The sequence below is a fragment of the Octodon degus genome, unplaced genomic scaffold, assembly GCF_000260255.1.
Source record: "Octodon degus isolate 3935 unplaced genomic scaffold, OctDeg1.0 scaffold00037, whole genome shotgun sequence".
Lineage (NCBI taxonomy): Eukaryota > Metazoa > Chordata > Mammalia > Rodentia > Octodontidae > Octodon > Octodon degus.
Genome location: NW_004524613.1, coordinates 3,529,031 through 3,553,798, shown reverse-complemented (window position 1 = coordinate 3,553,798; position 24,768 = coordinate 3,529,031). Strand labels below are relative to the sequence as shown.

At 45.1% G+C, this 24,768-nt stretch overlaps 1 protein-coding gene and 1 pseudogene across 1 annotated transcript; one reads left to right on the top strand and one right to left on the bottom strand.

Annotated features, from left to right (window-relative positions):
- Window positions 1–8,914: 8,914 nt before the first annotated feature.
- Window positions 8,915–18,097, bottom strand: LOC111816678 (BPI fold-containing family A member 2-like). The gene is made up of 6 exons (XM_023714953.1): window positions 18,092–18,097; window positions 14,726–14,900; window positions 12,132–12,273; window positions 11,387–11,494; window positions 10,011–10,163; window positions 8,915–9,146 (listed from the first exon to the last, which is right to left on the bottom strand). The coding sequence occupies exons 1-6, from the start codon at window positions 18,095–18,097 to the stop codon at window positions 8,915–8,917; spliced, it is 816 nt and encodes a 271-aa protein (XP_023570721.1).
- A 5,124-nt stretch (window positions 18,098–23,221) lies between these two features.
- Window positions 23,222–23,814, top strand: LOC101560448 (annotated as a pseudogene).
- The last annotated feature ends 954 nt before the right edge of the window (window positions 23,815–24,768 follow it).

Sequence of the window (24,768 nt, the reverse complement as noted above, 5' to 3'; positions counted from 1 at the left end):
CCTCCAGTTTTCAGCCTACCAAGCACTGGGATTACAGGCACACACGACCATGCCCAGTCTCAGTTGCCCTCTCAGCATGCCGGGGGAGGTGGGGCAGATGCGGGCTCGGCATGGCATGCTAGGGATCGAACCCTGGTGCCTGCGTCTGGCTAAGCAGACATTTTAGTCCACTGAACAATCTGGTCAGCCCTCAGTTGAGACTATTTAAAAACTGCATATTCCTGTACACAAACAACAAATTCACTGAGAGAGAAATTAGAGAAATGAAATCTTTCACAATAGTATCCAAAAAAATAAAACACTTAGAAATCAATCTAACAGGGCCGACCAGATAGCTCAGCATGGAGCTCCAGTGGCGCAATCGGTTAGCGCGCGGTACTTATACTACAGATAGCTCAGCAGATTAAAGTGCCTTCTTAGGCAGATGCGGGGCCTAGGGTTCAGTTCCCAGCATGTTGTGCTGGCCCTGCGCCCAGGGCATGCTGAGATGGTGATTGAGACTGGATGTGGTGGTATGCACCTGTACTCCGAGCGCTTGAGTGGCTAAAAACAGGAGGATCACTACCAGCCCAATCTGTGTAGTGAGACCCTATAGACTCTGTAATAAATACATGAAAAAGAAATCAATCTGACAAAGGAAGTAAAATATTTATACATTGAAAATTATAATACTCTGAAAAAGAAGATATCAGAAAGTGGAAAGATGTCAATTTCTCATGGGTAAGAAGAACAAACATTGTGAAAATGATCATACTCCCAAAACTGTTATACAGATTTAATGCAGTCCTGATTAAGACATTAAAATACCTCAGAGATCTACCCTAAAATTCATTTGGAAACAGAAGAGACCAAGAATATCAAAGGCAATCCTGGGCAACAAAGGCAAGGCAGGAATCATCACAATCCCTGACTAGAAATTATACTACAAAATTACCATGACAAAATCAGCATGGTATTGGCAAAAAACTCAAACCTGAGGCTCAGTGGGACAGATTAGAAGATGCAGACACAACTATAAACACACCCAGACACCTTATCTTTGGCAAAGGGGCCAAACATGTTCACCTGTTTAATAAATGATGCTGGAATAACTGGCTTTCCATATACTGAAGACTAAAACTAGACACATGTCTATCACCATGCACTAAACGAAAATCAAAATGGATCAAAGATTTAAATATTAAAATAAAAACACTAAATCTTCTGGAAGAGAAAATAGATTAAAATCTCAAAGACATAGGGATAGGCACAGAGTTCATGAACAAATCCCAAATTGCACAGAAAATACTTCAAAAAAATCAACAACTGGGCTCTCATCTTATTAAAATATTTTTGCACATCAAAAGAAATGACCAACAGAGTGAAAAGACAACCTGCAGAGTATGAAAAACTTTTAGCCAACTGTTTCTCAGACAAAGGACTTCTATCTAGAACATAAAAAGAACTGGAAAAAAAAAAAAAAAGAAAACCAAAAAACCAGGACCCTCAAATTCAATTACAAATTAAAGCATTGGAATCTGAGATGGGCACACAATTATCAGATGAAGAAATATAAATTGCAAAACTATATATGAAAAAATGTTCAAAAGAAAGAAAGAATGTTCAACATCACTGATCTTCCAAGAGATGCAAATTAAGCAACACTGAGGTTCCATCTCACCCCAGAAAGAATAGATATCATCAAGAAATCAAACAATAACAAATGCTGGTGGGGATGTGATGAAAAAGGAACCTTCCTCCACTGCTGGTTCGAGCATAGATTGGTATAACTACTGCAGAAATCAGTGTGAAGATTCCTCAAAAAACCAGGATTAGAGGTCCCATTTGACCCAGCTATACCACTTCTAGATATTTTCCCAGAAGAATTAAAAACATCATATCTCAGTGAAATATGTGCACCCATATTATAGCACAATTTATAATAGCTAAGTCTTGGAAATAATCCAAATGTCCATCAATTGAGGAATGGAAAAATAAGATGTGGTATTTGTATACAATGGAGTAGTACTAAGCTATAAAGAATGATAAACTCAAGACTTTTATAGCTATTTGCAACCATACTGTAAGTGAACTGAATCAGACTCACATGCACAAATATCATCTTGTCTCCCCAGTAACAAACTAAAAGAGTGAATAACATCCAAAATGTACCACAGATACTGTGAAAGGAGCAGAAACTGCTCAAAAAGAAAACTAGCATGGAGGAAAGGAGAAGAGATGGAAGGAAAATATATATATTTGTATATAAAAGATAGCTAAGATAATCATACTACTAATTTCTATTAGTTCACTGAAGAAATGGCTTGTGCTCATATTGTTTGTTCATGCCTATATCTTGTACTCTGAGCAAATATTTTAAAGAGTGCGCATTATATTAACCATTGTTAATCTCTTATCATCTTGTTTGAAAATTTTGTATCATTGCTTTTATTATCTTTTTCTCTTTAAAATAAAAAATAATAATTGAAGGGGCCAGGGAGATGGCTCAGTGGAATAAGCACTTCCCTGGCAAGTGCAGGGGCCTGAGTTCAATCCCCAGTTCTGCCAAAAATAATAATATAATAATGATAATAATAATAATAATAATAGTAATTGAGTATTTATTGCTTTGACTTTCATAGTTCATAGTTTCAATTTCTATTTACATATCTGTTTACCCTTTTTCTGGATATAACTACAATGAGAAACTCTCTTCCAACAAATTTAGACATCTGTGATGAGGAAATGAAACAAATTATATAACAACACTTCAGAAAATTTTGTAGAATGGCTGTTTATTCCATGCAAAATGATAATCTTGCCTTGTGTGTTTTATTAGCATATTTGTTGTACATAATGACTATATTCATTGGGGAAGAGTTGGTACATGCACATATCTGAATTTCTTACATGTCTTTCCCTCCCAGGACTGATTTCATCGTGCACCATAAGCTCTGCTGTTTTGTCCTGGCATTACCATTTGATTCAGTGAGTTCTTTAACTTCTTCCTTGATTCCATCTGTGATTCACTGACTATTCATGAGGATATTATTAAATATGCATGTGTTTGCAAAATTTCAGTGGATTCTTTTGCCACAAATATCTAGTTTTATTGCACTATTAAGTGATAATACACATAATTTTGATGCTTTTGTGTTTATTTAAGCAAACATCTGGTCTAGTACATGATCTATTTTTGGTTAGGGCCCTGTAAAGCTACTCAGCAAGGACTCCGAGCAGCTGTCCCACTCCCACTCTTTCTGCTTTCTGAAAATGGAATTTCTGTTCTCACAAAAACACTAACACAGAAATAAGTCAGTCTTCATAAAAAAAAAACTCTTCTTTTTTATTTTTCTTTTTTTTTAATGTATTTTGGACAGAGTCTCACTATGTAGATTGGACGCATAGTGATTCTCCTGTTTTCAGCCTCCCAAATGCTGGAATTATGGGCAAGCGCCACCACACCCAGTCTCAGTCACCATCTCAGTGCATCCTGGGGGACAGAGCTGGCATGGCACAACGGGGTTCAAACCCCAACCATTGCATCTTCCTAAACAGGTGCTTTAATCTGCTGAGCTATCTGACCAGCCCCCCAAAAATCTTCTGAATTGTACCCTCTAAAGTTTTTGTCACGTTCATCTTTTTGCATTAATATTATTCCAGTGAGGCAGAATTCTGAGATCTATAATCTCACCCAGTTAAAAATCATACATATTACACAATTTTAAAACACTCACAATCTGTTCTACCACGTTGGTTTCACAACTGCCCATCTGAATCCAGGCCCCTTGACATTTCCAATGGAATAAAGTTGATTCTACTCCAACCCAAAAGCCAAGTAGTTAAAGGTTTCCACTCATGTCAGAAGTGTACACACCTTCTGTCGTGGTCTGTGTCTGGATGTCCACCCTCAGCCTCATGCAGTCATGGCGGATGGGCTTTCCAGAGGTGTTTAAACTTAGGGTTTGTAGTTGATTCAGGGTCCAGTGCTCAAATTAGCGGTGTAAGTGCTACACCCACCCTAGGGCAAGTGGTTTGCATACATATAAGGAACAGAAAGAGGCTTCTCCTCCCTTCCTTGTTTTTGCTGTCTTCTGCTGTCATGGACTGCTTGTTTTCTGTGATGTCCAGCCACCCCGCCTTGGACCCAGCCAATTATGGGTTAAAACCTCCACAAACAGTGAGCTAAATAAACTATTCCTCTTCTAACTTTGGGTGTTTGGTATTTTGTCTCAGCAATTAGAAAAGCAACTAATACACTCTCCTTGTCCTGAAATAGGAAGATCTGGTTTGGTAAAATCATTCTGGAGTCTGCTCCTGTGTGGTAAGATGTCCAGTGGCAAAGTGTTAATAAATCTGATCATGAGATGCTACCCTGAAGGAATGATGTCACACACTGGGAGAGTCACATAAGTGGGCTGTGTGTGGATAACTGGGCTGAGCCCAACAGTGCTTACATAGGACTATGGCTCTCGGTCTGGAAGTGTTCATAAGTTTTCTGCCTACATAACACTTTCTGGTGGCCATGTTAAACACTATCTAACTCTCCTCTTTACCCAATTTTGTTTTTGAACCATTACCTTCCACAGCTCTTGTTAGAAGACAAGACTCCTTGGTCTTATCTTAAGGTCTGAGATGGTGGCAAGGAACAGTGAATCCTGGGTTGTCGGGGCATGGAGGGATGGGCTCCTTCCCAATGTTCCTCACAACGTTCCACACTGGCTACAGAAGTCACCAGGGGGCCTCTTGTCCTTGGTATCTACCATGATCCTAAGCCCTTGCTGCCCTTCATAAAGGCCCTCTGTGGTTCCTAACTCATCATGCATGTCCTCAAGTGTAGCAATTAGACTAAGAAAAAAAATGACAAGACTCCTGTGTCCCATAGCACTGTTTAGCTATAATGCATCTGTATAACCATCTCTTCCTCTGACACAGATGGTTGCTCTCTGTGCCCAGAGTCTCTCTTTGCCCCAGCCAGCACCTGCCATACAGGAGGCTGATGTCAGGCAGTTTGGCCTGTGTACAGCATCGAGACTCCCAGAAATCATTTCATATCTCCAGGGTTCCATTTCCACATCCATTCAAACAGCCTCTCATTGATTCACATAATGAAAACCAGAAACCTTGGGGCCTGCCCACCAAGCACAGTGCAGTGTCACAGTCTTGACATTGTGGACTGGTAGACTCTTTGCCAGCAAGATGTTGTCCTGTGCATGGTGAGCCGCATCCTAAATACTAACCAAGAAAGTAAAAGCATCTATAATGAAAATTATATTACACTGAAATAGGAAATTGAGGCAGGCATCAGAAAATGAAGAGAGACCCCCTGTTTCTGGATAGGCAGTGCCAATGTGATCAAAATTCAGAGAGGAAATGTGCTGAGCTGAGGCCCTCACAGGAGTCTTGAGAAGGTACAGACATGGATGCAGGGTAACTTGATGCTGCCCCAGGGCTCCATGCTGCACTAAGGTAACCATTCAGGGGAGGAGGCCCTGGCAGAGGAGGATCTTGGGAGAATCAGCAGCTGGGGCAATGATGCTGTGCCTTGGACTCTAGAGCCTGAATCGCCCAGGCTCCAAGGCAGTATCTTTCTGAGCAACACAGATGCTCAGCACAAACACCCCAGTCCTAATGGACACATGCCCTTCAGAGACGAGAGACTGCTTGGATCCTAAATCCACCTGTGTCAGCTGTCACCTGGGCTGTTTTCCCACAGAGGCAAACTTGGATGTGGAAAAGGTAGAGTCTCCTCGTTGCGGTACAAGGAGGAGACCAAGGGCCAGCATAGGACTAGGGAAGAACAACACAGAAGGGAACTCATCCAGCCCCTGCAACTGGGGGCCTCTGTGGGGTCCAGGAGAAATGGCCATTGAGAGCATCAGTGTCACTTCTCTGAGTCAGGGTATTGTGTTCACACAGTGGCCATAGCCATGGAATAAAATCCTTTTGTCATCTGCTCGATGTGTGACCTAGATGAGTCACATTGGTTCTGAGTTCCAGTTCCTCCTCCTGAAATAGAGGTGGTGACAGTGGAGGGGACACATGTGCATTCCTGAAACAAGGTGTGATGGTATCAGCAGGGTGATGCTGCCTTTGGACAGGTTCAGGGCTTTGGATGGAGGAAACTTGAGTTGGGAAAGGAGCATGTGGGACAGCAGAGCATCCCCAGGGTCTGTGACCTCACGGGGGGTGGCGGTCCTCAGGCTGAGGATAGGAAGAACAGGGAAGCTCTAGCGATGAAGACCACTGGTGTTGCAGCACCGTGGAGGACAGAGCCTGAATTCCAAGATTATACCCCTTCCCCAGGCAGGCAAAGGCAGACAGGGATGGGACACAGGCCTCTGACCCTCAGCCACTCTGTCCTATGCTCCTGAGTCCTGTTAGACCAAGCAGTCCCCAATTCTCCATGAATCCTCAGGGAGAAAAATGAAGGGAAGCACTGGCTGGGTTTGTCCCCAGGATGTGGCTGTTGCAAGGACAGGACAACTGCACACTGAACTCCTGATAGATGTGGGACTGGGTGATCCTGGGTTCTTTTCACTAATGGAGACTGGTTATGTGTCCAGGTTCTGGCCCTCTCCATTTCTCAGTGTCCAATTTGGATACACTACAAAGGGGGGAGACCTGAATGTTCCTACATCTATTGCAATTCAGGGTGGTCATTGGCCACCCTGACCTTGACAACCCACCCCAATAACTGGATAGTAGCAAGCCACATGAAGGATGCAAAAATGGGATTTTATTATTAGAGAGAGGTGCAACAGTATGTAGATCCCACTGCTCTGTGTGAAGAGAAGAGGTGCCTGGGAGGTTCTTCCAGCTGGGGCTCAGGCAGTCATTCTGCATAAATGGTGGCTCCACCTTCTCACAAGGAGATACCATGAGGAAGTGCAGTTGAAACACTGGCTAAACACCTAGAAGAAAACGTCAGAGCAATATGGGAGCTGCACATCACTGGACATGTAATGGCACTCAACTGTCCTAGACTCATGGTCCCTGATCTTCCCTTAATTCCCTGCTTGGTCTAAGGCCTCGGGACAGGGAATTGACACCTAAGGCTTGATGTCTTTTCCTGGCCCCTGTCACTGGCCTATCCTCATTCCCTCCCATTCTTGGAAACAGTGCCAGGTGGTAAAATACTGAGTAGAGCTATGACTGGAGCCAGGGTCAAGATGAAGAACACGACTGGGATCCTGGATGAATCTGAGGTCACAGGCAGAGTTCAGTGTGTGGGTACAGTTGAGTCTACAGCTATGACTGGCATTAAACTCAGTCTATAATTTGGATCTGGACGTGATCTGGTTGTGTGATCCCGACTCAGAGATCAGGGTGTAAGCAGAATCAGGACTCCAACAAGGCCATAGCTCAGTCTGCTGCTGGAAAAGAGACGCAGTCCAGTCCCTTCCACCTCCCTACAGGTTTTCTGAACTGGTTTAGAGCCTGCCACTCACCAACAGGTGATGCCATGGTGGTCTGTCCCCCTTATCCATCCTATACAAGTGGGGATTGCAGATTAAGTGGCTGAAGTAGAGCTGAAGGAACAGAATCAAGATCAAGCATTAGTCTCTACTACTGGAAAAGTAAAAAGAAATCAACCCCTCAAGAGCCACCTTCCCACAGGGGGTCAGTCTGGCAGTCATAGGAGCTCCAACATGTCAAACCACATCTCTGAGCCTTGGTTGTTCATCTGTAAAACTGGTACGAGGTTAATATTCTCCACAGGGCGGCTGGGAAAATGTGTATTCAGAGCACAGTGATGCCCTATGGTCTAGAGTCATGATCTTTTCATTGAAGTGGCATCTGAAGGACCCTATTTCTATTGCCACAGAAGCCCCAGTCTGGTGATGTGAAAGCCATAGAGGGTCCCCAGGTACCAGAAAAAAAGTCTGCAGCCACCACCTGGCTCAGCAAGTTGGGTCCTTGTGCATCCCCAGTTCTCTGAAATACACCAGCAAGGGTGATTCCACAGCTAGGGGCTGTCTATGGAAAATACCCAAATCTCTGTGACTTACATGTGACACTCGAAAGAGATGGCACTTCTAGACCATTCAATATGAGTCGTATCAGTGGGCATATCTGAAAGCCAGAGAGAGGGGAGTGAGAAAAGTTTAGGACACTCAGGACGGGTGCTTCTCAGCTAGGGACACACCTTGTGCCGCCCACAGACAAGCTCCCTTACAGGGTCCTGAGCACCTCTGCACATTCAGATCTAGAACAATGGAATCTTACCAGTCTGAGATCTAAGATCCTTAGGACCTGATATCAGAAATGAACACACTCTGGAGTCTGCTATTAGCATCCCTAGTCTTGGAAATGCATATGGGAGCCTTGGAGCAGTAAAGTGTCTAGTGTCGCCCTTGGTATGATCAAGCAACTGTCTGAGGTCCCAGGGATACACATTCCCTGCTGGATCCTGGTCATCAGGGTTGGGACCAACCTATGACTCTGCATTTCCACAGAATGCCCAGAGGGCCTAGAGACTGGCCTGGGGACCACATAGGGAACACAAGGGCTTTCTCCAGTCACAGAACTGCCAAGAGGACTATTCATTTATACACCCAGGTCCCCCAGACTCCACACAGATGGACTGAGTCACAGTCTATGGGCCTTTGTTCCCCAGAATCTATATACATGGGCACATGAGTTTTGATGTGGAAGAGATTGCAAACAGAAATTCCCTGTTTTGTAATCCTGCACTTTTTTCTTCTAATTACATGATGTAATAACTTCTATTAGTTTTCCATTTATAATAGTGACATGTTATTTATTTGCTTATAAATGAATGCATTATAAATAAAACTTACATTTGTCTACTTAAATGCTTTTAGATAAAAATTATGTTGATTAAAAGCAAGCATGAGCTCAAAAGCCATAGTGGCAGAGCATGGCCATGGCAAAGGCCTCCAATCTGAGACCTCGTGGCTTTCACAACTGCCTACTCCTCTGATCTTCTTACTGTGGAGTAAGAGGAGTGGCCCTTTGGCATCAGAAAGGAAATTGACACCGCTGAAGAAAAGCTTTCCAGAGAATCCAGCACCCAGCTGCCCAGCAACTTGACTCTGGGCCCAAAGAGTAGGGGACTCACTTGGTTCTGTATCAGGAGGGACGCAACATTACTCAGAGTTTTGGTCACAGAGTCCACAACAGTTTGGATCAAGGCATTATTTCTGGAAGACAGAGGGAGATCTGAAGTCCCTTCATGTAGTGGGCCACCGAAGGACACCACTAGATGACAGGTGACACAGAACAGAATGGACTTTCTCACTTCAGAGCCATATCCAGAAAGACCATTTCTTACCATTCAGTATCTGACCAGTGATTCATCCAGTACCTATGAGAGTCTCTCTCACTCCTGAGATTTCATTCATTCATTCATTCATTCATTCATTCATTCATTCACCCAAGTCAAATTCCAGAGCACCAATCACATGCCAGGTCCCAGCTGGGCTCTGAGGACAGTGGGATGCACAAAGGATGGGAAGCCCCAAACCTTGTCACTCATGATGAGACAAATTGTGCCAGGGCTGCCTCCTCCCACCTCCACTCTTAGCATGATTATCACCTCCTTGGGCAGAGAGGGTTTGCTCATCAGAGTGTCCTGTTTGGTGTCATGCACTGAGCACAGCTCACTTCTGCCTTGTGAGTCATCAGTTGATGGACTGATTGCTCCTCTGCCTGCCTGTCCCTTGGGAGAAACTCCACAAGGATAGGACCTTGTCCATCCTTGTCATTCAGCACTGTAGAGCTTGGAGCAGTATTTTTCTGGCACATAACAATCTTTGACAAACATTCCGCAGGAGAAGAGGTGACTTTGCCATCATTATTGTCCCCAATTCGCAGTTATCAAAATGAGAACAGGCATAATAAGTTATTCATAAATTCACAAGTTAGTGGCAAAGGTGATATGTGAATTGAGGCCAGTCTGACTGCAGAGGCAGAACTATCACACCACTCTATCCCAGATCTTGGGAATTAGACTGCGACAGAAACACCTCTGAGACAAGAGATGTCTTGAGATGGACAGGCCATACCTGTTTAGAAGGGACAGCGAGATGCTTGCTGGGTCAGCGGCGCAATCTCCCACAGCCACAGTGGGGAGGACAGACTGGGCACTGGTTGCAAGATCAATTCCAGTCAGCAGGTCCAAAGACACGCCCAGATTGACCAGCTGCCCTACGAAAGGCCTGTAGGAAACAGGGCTCATAGTGACCCAAGGAAAGAAACTCTGGGTTCCTCTGCTTTTGTGGACATTATCCAGACGCCCACAGCAAGGTCACCATTGCCTAGTGAATAAGAACATAGTTGGGCTGGGGAGATAGCCCAGTAAAATAAGTTCTTGCCTGGCAAGTGCAGGGTCCTGAGTTCAATCTCCGATACCACAAAAAAACAAAACAAAACAAAACAAAACAAAACAAAACAAAACAAAACAAAACAAAACAAAAAACATAGTCTACTTTGGAACTTACATGTTTCTATTAGGATTTTTATCTGAGCTACCTGGGTTCAGCTCATAGGAAATGTTTATTCATCATTACTCTGATAATTAATGTGACTGTCAACATTTTCAGCACAAAGTATTTAGTCTGGTTATGTCCCTATAGTCATTACTGTAATGCTAGGAGGCAAATCATACTCTGAATGAGGAGACGTTGAGTAAAAAGAAGTTAAGTACCTATCTCAAGATCTCACCACTCATGGCATTATTTGAGCACTTCATTCAAGGATAACCTTTTTTACTTTTTTTAAATATATTTCTGTGATTTTGAAGATGGAACCCAGGTGCCTGGGGCAATAGGCAAGCACTGTATCACTGAGCTGCCTCACAGCCTCCAGGATCCCTTTACATGTGTTCTCTCCTGTCACTCTCCTGTCTAAATTTATAAACTGAAAATACTCCAATGTTATACTTACTGTATGTGTTCTTTAGTCTATGATTCATATTGTTGTATGTATTTGTCATTGTCATTAGAGAGAATTTTGAAAGATAGAAAAATGAAAAAATTTTGCCAAAGAATTATGAATGTCCATGCCATTGCAGGTTTTCATGTCATTGATTAGATAAAAGTTATAATCTCAGAAATAAATTGAATGCAGTAATCCTTTAAAAGAGACTGGGTTATGCCCGAAGTTCACTAGGACATTTTAAAGACTGGGATTCTGGGGACCAGGGAGTTAGCTCAGTAGAGTAAGTGCTTGCCTGGCAAGTGCAAGGGCCTGAGTTCAATCCCCGGTTCTGAAAAAAAAAAAAAAAAAGACTGGGATTCTGGACCTGGAGAAGTCATGTCATTTACGTATTGGATACTGAGGTCCGAGGCCACCCAGCAGCCTGAGAAGGTCCAGTTTCAGAGGTTAGGGGAGTGACCACATGTGCACCACCCCTCCCATGTCTGATTCTATACATACTCACAGGTTCACGGTGACATTAGCAACGATTGGTAACCTCAGGGTGGCACCAATGCCATTTGCTGCAGGTTCAAGTTTGGCATCCACGATCATAGATCTGCTGATTTTCACTCTGCTCAAAACCCCAAAAGACCACTTATTATTCCCCAAGCAGCCATCATCTGAGTCCTTCTCTATGCCAGAGTCATGCGGCACTTTGGGCCCCACCAGCCCAGCCTGCTTTGTCTCCCTGGCCTAATTCAGGACTGTGAAGCTCTGCCTGTCAGGACCCAACACACTGAGGGCCAACACGTGTGATGGTTCCCAGGGAGTGCAGTAAGCACCAGAGCCCAATTTCAGCCCAAATCCAACTCCAAAATTCTATGGGTCCAGCACACACTGGAGCCAAGAGGCATGAATTTTCCTTCCCTGGATGAGGATTTAACCTGTTATTCCCAGCCACATTTGAAGGAGACAGTTTGATTATTTGGAAAGGGGTTTTAGGCATGAGCAAAAAGTTACAGGTGGGAATGAATAGAACTTTCACCTTCATCCTAAAATCATAGAATGTTAGTGCCCAAACCCCCAAGGTGCCCAGAGCCGTGTTGATAATTTATTCAAGCTCTAGCAAGTCTGACCTCATACCGCTTCTCTCTGCAGATAGTAACCACACTGGCCCATCTCTTTTTGATCTTCAACTAAGCTTCTCTATCTTTCTAAGCATCCTCTTTTCTTAGAACAAAGATCACCACGAAGAAGCACAAACATACCCCAAAAGACCATCGTGAGATTGAAGTTTAGAAAGGATGTTGCCCAACAAGTGGTCAGCTCCCAGGATCTTTGTCTGGGCCTGCTGGAAAGCACTGGAATTCTGAAGCACCCCCACGTCTAACTTCAGTTTCTGAAGCACACCTGCCAAAAACATCCCCATTTACTGTGTGTAGCACTTAGGTGAGAGCTTAAGTTCATGCGCCAGATGAAGTGGTGTGTATAAGTTATTCCATTTGACCCCTAATGGCCCTAGTGAGACAGGTATTGCTATTACCTTCATTTTACACTGATGAAGTTGTTTCAAAAGTTAAGGAATGTGTATAATCATCAAGATAGGGAAGATGTCTGCCATCCTTACTGCCTCTAAACTCATAGACTAAAATCTTATCAACAAAACAATACATCAGTTACCCCAGTTGTTATTAGCAATTATGTACCCCTGTTCCTAGAGATTCTTGCTCTAAATGAGGAGCTCACTCAAGTTTATAAAACTGGATCAAATACATTGAGAAAATCAACTTAAAAACTGGAAAATCTAGAACCAAGAGCAAAAATGACTCTAAACTCATGAAAGGGATAAGCAGGAACCCTGGAATGACCGCTGTGCAGCAGGCCCAAAGAACCGTAATTTACACGATGGCAGGGGACAGTATTCTAATGGGAGGTCTCTGGAGAACAGCAGGACAAGAGAGAATGAGTGACCTCACAAGTGTCAGGTGGCACAGAGGAACAGTTAAGGATATGCATGTAGGAAATAATCCACGGGAGAAGCAGCAAAACAATGACTAATTCAAGGAAAAGCAGAGAACTGTTGATGAAATGAGATTAAGGTTTAGTAATGCAACTTGTCTGTGCAATGGACAGTACACACTTAGGTAGAGTGATGCAAGGAACACAGCAATTGAAACAAAGTTGATCATCTAACTATATGTAGTTGCAGAAACCAGCAGCTGGAATTGATCCTAACATTTTCTTCTCTAGCTTGCATTTTCCCAGTTGTGAAAGAGACTGGGTCCTTTCTGTGTCTTTGCAAGACCTCCTGCTATGAAAACTGTTTGTCAGTGTGCTGTTAGTATTTTCACAAAAAGACAAGAAAGCCAAATTTTTTAGAAAGTCAGCATAACATACAGGTATAACCAAGTGGATAGGTAGGTACATTTATAGACACACAAACTAGTGATGGGCTCACTTCTTTCATTCTCAGTGAGGTAACACAAATCAGGAAGAGAAAGCCTAACAACCCAACATAAAATTCTGCTAAGAATATGAACAAAATATTGAAGGTGGAGTACGTAAATAGATAGTACAATTTTCTTTATTTTTTTCTTTTCTTTAATGTATTTGGTTACTGGGTCTCACTATGCAGCTCAGACTCATAGTGATCCTCCTGTTTTCAGCCTCCCCAGTGCTGGGATTACAAGCGTGTGCCACCACGCCCGGTCTCTGTGGCCAGCTCAGCTCCCCCAGGGGCAGGGCTGATGTAGCGTGTGGTGCTGGGGATCAGACCCTGAGCAGGCACTTAGTCCGCTAAGCTATTTTGCCAGCCCTCATAAGCATAATTTTAAATGAGAGAATTTAATTAAAGAAAGGCAGAATGAAAGAAATTATAGTCTTCAATTCATGAGACTGGGAAAGCATTGAAAGTTGTCCAGACTCCCTGGGTTGGCAATGGAGAGAGGAAAAAGCTGCTCTCTTAGACTGTGGGGGACAGCATCAATAGGAGGACCTTGTGGGCACTTCCACAATGTCAAATGCACACTTCTTGAGCTTTGGAAATACCTACTTTTAGAAATCTATGTTATATTTATTGGCAATAGTTTATATCAGGATAGGTCAGAGGATATTTACTGTAGCATTATTTGTTTCAAGAAAAATAAGAGACCTTATCAGACTCAAAACCTACCACTCTTGTTGCATAGGTTCTGCTTTACCTTGGTTTTAACCATCCAGCAGAAAAGTAGAAAAACGAAATATAAGAAGTAAAGCCATGCTGTTATGTTGAGCTGTAGGGGACTCAGGTCAACAATTTCTGACATTGCCAGTCAAGCGGAAGACCCAATACTATTATGGGTTACTGGACTCTTTTAGAATATTTTGCTGAGTTAACACACCTATAATATTCAAATAACGGAACTTAACAAAAAAGGGTATACAGATGAATGTCCATTTTGTATCTGTGTATTCAAAGTGGTTAGGATAGATATATAGTTACATTCTCTTAATGAATAGAGCGATTTGTTCTAATAGTGTTTATAAATAGGATATCATGTCCGCATCTTGTACAGCAATTAACCACTAGGAAGAATGTATGCAATGTGTTAATTATTGAAACTGTCCTACCAATTTGATTAAAAAAAAAAAACTAAGATATGATACATACATGTCTAAACTCCCCACGACAAATGTAACCATTATATACAACAAATTTGTACCAATTAAAACCATTTTAAAAAAAAAGAAAAAGAAAAATAAGAGAAAGAGCCAGGAATTGGAGAGTCCTCTTTCTCATAAGCCACTTATGAAGGGACGAACCAGTGGCATGGAGGCACAGGGATTGGGGAGTAACTCCTGAGTGTGCCCCCACCCAACTCACCTTCAGCTGTATTTTCTACATTCTCTAGAAGCCCATTCTGGAGGACAGGATTTGCCTGGCCCACAGCATTTACCAGGCCACCAGTGAGATCAGAAAGAAGAGCCAATGAGGTGCCAGTGAGCAGACCGCACAGGAAAACAAGCTTCCAGAGTTGAAACATCTTTTCTCCAGACACCTGGAAAGTTGTGGAGAGAACAGAGTGAGGATGCCCAGAGGGAAGAGGGGTCTCCCTGCCCACCTGTCGCTTTTCCTCTTGGCCTTCCTCTAACCATCCTCTGAGAGCACATTGTCCCGATGGTGAAGGTGGGAACTGCAATAGAAAGGGCAACCCCAACCCCACATCCACACTCCTTACCCAAAGGTGCTTTGTACACACTGCCTACTCTGCTCAGACTTCACCACCTCAGTCAATGCCTCCTAACTCTCTTGCTTCAGCAAGACATCACCTCTGTGAGGTGACACTACTCTAGAGCCTTCCCTAGCATATAATTTAGGGACCCCACACCCACTGGAAGCCTTTGTTTTATGATTAGGGTCCTGGTACCAATTTTTTTCTGCCTTCCTTTCGAGATGTGAGGTCCTTGAGGGATGGATTGTGACTTAATTCATTGTTGAAATGCCTGACACCCCCCAAAAATCTTTACCTCTCAATAAAAAACCTCAATAAAAAAGACTCCAGTACAATAAAATAAAGTATGAACAAACCCATGCACACCTTCCCATGAGAGTCTTCATACTATAATCTACATATTTCTAAATTGGTCATGCATTGCTAAACCTCTGTTTGCCCACAGTGCCTTCCAAAGCCCCAGGAGGGAAACCACTCACAGATCCGCTGGAAGATCTTCACGGACACCTTGCTTCTTGATACAGTCCCCGAGGATTCTACAGGTGGTGATGGCCCTTATATACGTTGGTGAAGGGATGAGAGGTGAGCCCTCTTCCAGGACCATCCAGAGAGACTCCAAAAAAAATAATCTAGGATGAGCCAAGAGACTTTCAACTCAAAGGTCACCCAGGATGCTTGAGTTGCAACAGTTGACATGGGCAGGACCTTCTGCCAAGGCCAAGACCAGGCCCATAGAGCAGTTAGTCAGGTGGGGCTTGGGGAGAAACCAGGGAATGGTTGGATCAGATAGTGTTCTGGTGGGAGGACAGTGATCCTCCAGTCTAACTTCTCTGCCATTTGGACCTAAACTCAGAAAGAAGTCACTAACCTGAGGTCATCCACCAAGACAGGGATAGAATTTTGGCTCCAAGAAAACCAGTCTTCCCTCTGTGACCTGAGAGGTCACTTGGCCCCATGGTCCCTGGTGTGTGGCACCTTCTACATCTCAGAGAGAGAGCCCGCCTAGTGTGAATGTTTACAGTGGTGAGGTGCTCCCAAGTTCTGTTTGTTCCACCTGGCTGTCAGGTAGCTCTTCCTGAGAGTGAGCAAAATCTGCTCCTGTTTCCCAGGGGTGGCCAAATGAAGTTCAAAGAGGTTAACCTCCTTGACCAAGGGTACAGGGAAATCATGGGAGATAGCCACCATTGCCTTATCCAGGCCTCACTCTATGACCCCTTCCCCACTGTACCATCCATCAGCACAGCCCCCAGAGGGGATCTGAGTGCCTGGGTCTGCTCACTACCCCTCCAAACTCCTGCCCCACCTCCCTCAAGCACTTTTTCTCCCTCTTCCCAGTACTCTCTCCTTCATGGTGTATCTGGCTCTCATGCCCATCCCACCTGCCCAATCGAGGTAGCACCTTCCCTGCACTCCTGACCTCACCACCTTACTGGCTTCTTTCACAGCTGGTTGCAAGTGGACTTCCTGCTTCAACCCTCAGTAGGGATAAGGGCCATGCTCTGTGGCTCTCCTTCCTGCCCCTGAGAGGCAGGCCTGTCCCTACAATAACCAGTGACTCTCTCTGGGGCATCCTACTGAGGAAAGGAGGTGAGACCCATCCCAAGTTGACAAGAACCTGGCCCAGATGACATCAGGCTCCCATCCCATGGCATTTGGTGTGCCTGTGGGCTGTGACTCTACAGCTCTGAGAACAGGTGTCAGAGCTGTGACTGTGCTTTTCTGTGGCTCTGCCCTCATACCACCTTTCTCCTTCCTCTCAATGCCCTCTTTCTTTCCTTAACTTCTCTATCTCAGTAAGAATGGTCTTTGGAGTGAGAATGACCATTCGGGGCACAGCCTCACTGGGAAAGCAGGGATCTCGTGCTTTTTCCCCCGGGGCCAGCACTCAGTGGGTGCAAGTGGGTGCCTAATGACTAGGGTCTCCACAAAGAGAAAATGGGCATTAGTGACCTCAGGAAAGGCCCTTGCATCTACAGCAGGCTGAGGCCAGCTGGCAGGACTGGGACATCCTGTTTTTCACAACGCTACTGTTGTTTGAGTTGGTTGTTATGCCTGATACATTTGGCCTCTGTTAACTTGGAACCGCAAGACACTGGTAGATGCCCACTGGGAAGGGCAGAATAGTACTCAGGGGCCTCTGGGTCTCTGGCCCTTTTGCTTGCCCCCTGCAACTCAGCGAGGACTTGTGGGCCTGTCCTTAGTATGAGCATGGCAGGACTAAGGGTGGCAGGGGCCCTGGGGTTTTGGGAGCAAGATGCTCCTCACAATGACTAAGGCTCCACCACTCAAGGCCAGAGTAAGTGTCTGGTGACAGATAGGTCCCAGAGCTCAGTCTGTCAGAGACCTGCTGTGGCCTTGCTGTGACTTGGTCTGATCCTCAGACCCTCTCCTCTGGCTGCCTGACCTAGGTGCTGCAAACATGTAGACCCCAGTTGCAGAGGATAGAGTCAAGGACTGTGCCAAGTCTTACAAAGAGGTTTTTTTATTGCTTGTTTTTCAACACTAGCGATTGAACTTGTAAGACTCCTTCTTCTGGTGTGAAAGAGAAGCAGGTGAGAGCAAAGAGCCCTTTACTGCTGGGCACAGGCGGGTGACACCCAATGGTGCCAAACCCCTACACCATGCTCTTTGATATTCCCCCTTCCAATGCCCATTTGGTGGTCTTGCACCTCAAAGGTGGCTTCTCCACTATCCCCCCTACACCCTGATCGTCAGGACCTCTTTGCCTTCATGTGGACAGACACAGATTCCTTCTGGTCCCTGGAGTGCACATGGACAGTTCTGCCTCAGGGATTTAGGGACAGTCCTCACTTCTTTAGCCAAGCTCTGTCTACTGATCTGGCAACCCTCAATCTCAAACCTAGCACTCCCCTCCAGTACACAGATGATCTTCTCTGTTCCCCCTCCCATGCCTTAGCCATACAACATACAGCTATTCTTTCTCTCAGGTCATGGCTATAAGGTTTCCCTGCCAAAGCTCAAATAGCTTCACCGAAGGTCAAATACCTAGAACTTACCTTCATTCCCACTTCTCGCACAATCACTGCTGATTGCAAAGCCCTCCTCCACAACCTTCAAGTGTCAAATACATACCAACAAGTCCTGTTCTTCCTTGGTCTGGCCAACTTCTTTCACCTTTGGATTCCTAACTTTGTTTCCCTGGTTCAACCTCTCCATAAAGCATCTAAAGGCTCCTTGCCTACCACTCCCATACAGTCTTCCTTTCTCAAGCTACAAGAGGCCCTCTTAAAGGCCCCATCTCTCATTCCTCCAAACCTAACCCAACCCTTACCCTATACACTACCTCTCAAAAACATAATGCAGTAGGAGCTCTAGGACACAAAAGGGATGTTCATTTCAAGTATAGCATACCTATCAAAACAGCTAGACAACACAGTACATCAGTGGGCCCACTGTCTTTGAGCCCCACGTTGGGCACTACCAGCTCCTCTTCTTGATCCTCCGGTGGCCCACCTGGGGACAATGGGCCCTAGTTATCCTTGCCATTTTAGGTCCTCTTACCATGCCCATTCTCTTGTTACTCATAGCACCTTGTCTTTTTAAACTTTTTTCAAGCTTTCTCCAATCCAGGATATGAGCTTTCACCACCAAAGAGCTTCTTGTCCTGGCCGAGGCCCCTGGCACCAGCTTCCACGTGGGCCAGACCCATCATCCCAATAACCACCCAGCTCCTAACGCAACACCCTCTCTCAGCTGGAAGCAGCTAGAGAGAGTCATGACCCCTTTAACAACAAAAAGACAGGAATGATGGGTCTACACCCATGCACCGGTCCACCGGGTCATCATGGCAGCAAATCAGCCTGGTGAGGGGACCCAGAATGGATGAGGAGGAGTGGTCCCTAGACTGTCTTCCATATCCTCTCCCTGGATTAACCGGGAACTTCCTTTTTTGATTTTTGCACCTGCCAACCCTCTCCCAATGAGCACCCGATGTGTCCCTGTACTGCCCTTGTAAACTCCACCCCTAGCCCAATCCCTTAAAAGTGCCAGCCTCTGCCTCCACCTTCAGGGTCTCCCGCTTCTCTTTCAGTCACCCTCTCACACCCAGCAATAAAGGATTTATTTGCTTTCCTCCCCATCGCTTCTCTTTCATGCCAACAGAAGGAACCTTACAAAACTCAGGGCCCTTTCACTGAGCTACATCTCTAACCCTTTTTTATTTTATTTTATTTTTTATTTATTTTTTAAGACAGGTATCACCAAGTTGCTAAATTACCCTGGCTGGGTTTGAAAATTTGATCCTTCTGCCTCAGCCTCCCAGAGTGCTGGAATTACAGGCATGTACCAACCTGACACAAATGTATTCTTATTGCCCTCTTAGCTTCTGGCTGTGGAAAACAGCCCTGGAGACTCCACTGGATGTAATGACATCATGCCTGGCTCTGGTCCAGGCTTGGTTGCCTCACTTGTAAAATAGGATCTGTCCTGGATTTGGTATCACGGTGAGCTGAGTGACAGCCTGTGAAATCAAAGGGACTGAGAGATCCTGGTCCTAGGGCTCAGAGGCCTGGATGAAATCCTCACTGTGCTGGTTGCGGGCTGTGACCTGGGCTCCTTCTCCATGGAGGGCACTAGTGACTGTCCTAGCCTCCTGAATCTGTGTACAGTGCAGACGAGGTAGAGAACACGCATGAAAGGCTCATGAGGTAGGAATGAGGAGGGCCCTCTATTCCCCACTACAGCAGTGATGACAAGAATTATATTTTGGAACATACACAAAGGATTCTTGACAGTGAGTGGGGAGGTTGGTACCGTCAGAGCCCACCTGAGGTCTGGACCAGCTGCTCTGGGCCAGCTCAGGAAGAGGAGCTGTGATAGCTCTGTTCCTCCTCCTGCTTCTTCTCATCTTCCCTCATATGTACAGGATATCACCTTGCATGGAAGGTGCTTGTCTCTCAGGGACAGAGGCTCTAGCCATTAGGGTCTAGGGATGAGCTAAAAATTATTGAAAGTCTCTAAGCAGGCATTAAGAATTATCCCTAACTGGGGGGACATTCTAGTCCCCAGCATGACTGCTAATCCCCAGCCACAGCAGCTACCTGGTCCCATGGACCCAGCCCCTGGGCAAGCAACTGGTGTTTTTAAACACAGCTCGGCTTCCTGACTAGAAACAGACTAGGAAGGCACCCACACTCTTGAGACATGGCACATGGTGCGGCTGAGGCCCCACTGGGTCTAGGGCTGGGCTGGGGTGAGCCTCAGGGCTCCCGACTGTTGTTTGGAGGCTCTGATCCCTCCCCCCCCATTTCCCTTCTCCCTGAGAACAGAAGCAACCCCAATCCCACTTCCTCATCTGACAACAAGCATAAAGACGTGCATACCCAGCCCAGCATCAAGTGGAATGTCCTTCTTTTGCTGTTACTCTAAAAGCAGAAAAGCTCCTAGTCCTCTTGCTTTTGGTATCAGTCAGGTATAATGAAAAATTATCCACTTTATAATAGGTCCTCATCTCTCCCACTTGAGCCACTGCTCGGGAATCTGAGAACTCCTTGCATTTAAGAAAGATGAAAGTAACAGAATGTGTTCAAGTATCTTGTCACATTCAGATCCACTAAATATAACAATTAATCAATTTGTCATAATATTAGAATCTAAAGACCTCTAATTAAACTTTCGGCAGCTTTGACACTGTCTCTTTTTCTTATTTTAGAGTGACAGATTCACTTTTTCAGCCTTCAAACATGTTCTAAAGCCCTGTGTTCTTTGTTTGGATCCCCTGGTAGCACGGAGAGCTTCACCTCAAAAATGGGCTGCCACGGGCTGACTGGCAGACAGGGGGTTTCACGCGGTCCATGGAAAGCAGCCTGCTCATTTTGCCTGGCCCTCCCAGAGAAGGTTGAAGTGTGGTTGGAAGGTATTTTCCATGGGCCTGCCTCCTACCTGAGTCTGTGATATGTGGGCAATTCATGTGTTTTCACTTTGGGTAACCTTATGCTGGCCCAGGGTCTGGCCCACAGTGGGAGGGCAATGTTTGTGGGAAGAAAAAAAGTGGGGGAGAAGGGAGAAGATTTCTTTTAAAAAGACAAAAAAAAAAAAAAAAAAAAAAGGATAGAGAGAAGGAAAAGGAGAAGGCAAGAAGGATAGAGAAAAGAAAGAAAATGTAGGGCGGCGAGCTGGAGGAGAAAGCCATCAGTGCCCCAACGGTGTGGCCCCCACATTTCTGCCCTTACATCACCCTGTGTCCAGCAAGGGCCCATTCAGCTTGCCCACCAGCTCTGGCCATCTCCCTGGCTGTACCCATGATTGAGCTCAGCCACATTTAGACCCTCCCTGTCCTAAAGTCGGCGCCCCAGAACTTGGCCTTCCTCACCTTCACCCGTACCTCATCTTACAGGACCTTCCTGGGCACTGGGACACACTTTCACCCACATACCTGTTGCTTCTTTCATGTGTTCATTCATTTCCCAAATTGTTCCATGCTAGAAATGTCACTAGACAGGATTCAAGGAGGTTTCCAACCCCAGCCTACCTGAAGAATTCAGTTGTAGGCTCACTGACTCCCAACATGGAAAAAGAATTTTCAGAATGTCTCAGTAAGAGCATGAAGAGATTTATTAGACAAAAATTTTAAGCTTCTACCACAGCAACTATCAAAGAAGAGAAGCCATGGCCCTCCACTATCCCATGGCCGTGGGCCTCAACAAGGGCCACAGGGTGACTAAGAATGTGAGCAAACAGAGGCACAGCTGGCGTCGCGGACACCTCTCCAAACACACCACATTCATGCGGGACATGATCCGGGAAGCGTGCAGCTTCGCCACCTAAGAGCAGCGTGCCATGGAGCTGCTCTGGGTCTCCAAGGACAAGTGCGCCCTCAAGTTCATCAAGAAAAGGGTGGGGATGCACGTACGTGCCAAGAGGAAGTGGAAGGAGCTGAGCAACGTGCTGGCTGCCATAAGGAAGGCAGCTGCCAAGAAGGACTGAGTCCCTCTGGAATAAAGCTTTGCAGAAAGCTAAAAAAAAAATTAATATGTGTACTCAAAGAAATGGAGTGTGAGCCCCCTCAAGAAAGAGAGGACCCTTATGATTCAAAGCTGGGTATATTTAGTGCGGGGTGGTCTTCAAAATGAGAGATCTAGCATGTGCACTCCCAGTGTTAGGATCCAAACGTCTACATTGACATGTGTTTGAAGTTGCGATGTGCTGCTCACAAGCCTTGCCGCTTCCTTGGGATGGAAGGTCTGGGGAGGAAGTGCTATTTATAGGTGAAGAACAGGGGCACAGCCCCGTAGGACTTCTGGTTTTCTGAGTGAGTGGATTTCCCAGAAGGCAGAAAAGCTTGTGTAACTTTTATGTTCTGAAGCTGCAGGATTTTTTAAAAGTAGTTTCAAACTTCTGATTTTCTTTGTCTCGTTTGTACATATCTTCATTTTTTCCATCAGACTTCATTCCCCCATTTCCAGACTTAGATGCCTTATTCTTAAGGGATGTAGAAGGCCCAACTGTCCACTTTTTGTAACTGTTTCAGGCAGAAAAGAGATGTTGATCTTGACTAGCTTGGGACCAGATGTCTCACCCTAACTGACCCAAAAGAGACAAAGAAGGTTTTATTGTTTCATGAACCATAGGCCTTTGCTAGTCTAGAAAACATGACAAGAACATTAGCGAGTTGTTGGTCCTTAAGCTTTGTCTTACAAACATGTGAAGCAAGCAGGGGCCAAAAGCTAGAAATAGACTAATGGTGGCTAAGGGCTCTAAGAAGTTGTAGAAGGCTGTCAAAATTGGATAACATTTGACATAATTTTTATTTTTAAGAATAACCTCTATTTGTTTATTTGTTGTTGTTTCATTTTTTAAGGTATTCTGGTAAGGGTCTATAGGGTCTCACTGTACAGATCAGACTTGTAGTGATCCTTCCTATTTTTCAGCCTCCCAAGGGCTGGGATTACAGGTGCACACCACCACACCCAGTCTCAATTGCCATCTCAGTGTGCCCTGGGGGCACTGGGGATCGAACCCCAGCCTCTGCGCTCTTCCTAAGCAGGCGCTTTAGTCCTTATGAGCTATCCCGGCCCTCTTTCTTGATTTTTAATAAGAACTCTATTACTGGCTCCTGTGACAGTGCAGATAGTGAAAGGAGGCGGGGTTGCCGGGCTGCGGGCCCTAGTTGAGCCTGAAGCTCAGGGAAGATGGTGGAAGGCGATAATTGCAGCAGCAGTCTGCTGGTTATGAAGACTGCAAGTCGGAGGAGCAGCTGTGAGGACTAGAAGTGATGCTGGTGGCTGATAAGGTCCTCGGGTGGGAGAAGGCCTGGTTCCTACCTGCCGTCGGGTGTGGTCTCACTGGTATTTCTGATTATCAATTACCAGGATCTATCTGTTCTGTCAGGCATTTGCTGTTTTGTTATGTTTTTGTGCTTGGCTGATTACCTTGTTCCCATTCTAGCGCCTAGAATTTTTGGCTCCACCAAATGGACTGCTGAACAACAGCAAAGATTCCATGAAATTTGCAGCAAAGTAGACTCAGAGCTGGGGGCTGGTGGAAACGCCTCTTTATGCTAGAGGAAGAAAAGCCAAAAATGTACTTGGTGACCACAATCATTTCTCTTGCTGCGGTTGCTCGGGTGGGGCAGAAAGTGCATACCCCACTTCTCACCTGCCTGATAGTGACTTTCTTACTGTTACTTCCTGAACTGAACCAACATGACATCATTACAAAGCACATTGGAATGGCCAAAAGGGAGGTAAACAAGCTTTTGAAACAAAAACAAAAGTGTTAGGTTCTGGCTCTCATATGAATTGTTGAATCCTTATGGTGATCATCTAGTATAGCTAAAGCCCCTAAAACAACAGCTCATCTTCCCAGAGACCACCTCCCCACTTCTTCTCCAACTCAGCCCAGGGTGCAATTTCCTCTCACCCTCCACCCCCACCTCAGGGAAGACCCCAGTCAGCTCCTCATGTATATCTTAAAACTTCACCCAGTCAAAAGGCCATAAAAGCCTCAGCCTCCCTTTGTTCCAATCCAGAGAATTCCTCATCTCACCCAGACTGTCTCCAAGTCCTCAAAGATAATAAAGCCCCTTTCCCTTTTTCCTTCTGCCTGTTTCTCTGCAGCAACGCTGTCAAAAACCTATCAAAAAGAAAAATGAATAATACATCTGCTTCATTTAGAGTGATTAATGGAGTATACACTGCCCCTGAGGATAGTTTCTACTTTGCTGTGTGGATCCTGAAATGCTACAGAAGTAGCTCTTTGCCTTCCCTCACTCTGCCCCTAATAGAAATTCACACTTGCCAGTCAGGCTTTGTGCATAGTGTTGTTGTGTCAACTGAATTCTTGTCAGTTCACCTTGAGTGAACAGCTCACCAGGTAAGGCTTGTTTTGATTTTTCTCACCCAGTGTTAACTGAATCCTTATTTTTGACAACTTCTTTTAAAATAATACAGTGATGAACTTTATTCTTTAGTACAGTTAATAGTGCCTGAAAAATTGTTTGGGTTGATATTCATTTCAGCTAGATACCAGGAAGCAGTCTGTGGCTACAGGAAGCTGGTTCTACTGGCCACTTCCGCAGCCTGCTTTTGAAAAGTGTCAGGCTTCATGAATTTGGAGACCAAGTTAGCACACCTGACGAAGAGGCCAGGGGTCATTCCTCATGCTGTTTCTTTACCATCAGAGAAGAATCTCCATGGAATAAAATGAAATTGAGTCCATGCCCTCGTACCTGTAG

Bases quoted from the DNA above. Each gene is read 5' to 3' on its own strand.
- LOC111816678 (XM_023714953.1), bottom strand. The intron at 10,164-11,386 runs GTGAGTATGTAT...TGTTTCCTACAG, and splicing joins GCTAATGTCACCGTGAACCT to GCCTTTCGTAGGGCAGCTGG. The intron at 9,147-10,010 runs GTATGGCCTGTC...TCTGTCTTCCAG, and splicing joins TCGCTGTCCCTTCTAAACAG to AAATAATGCCTTGATCCAAA.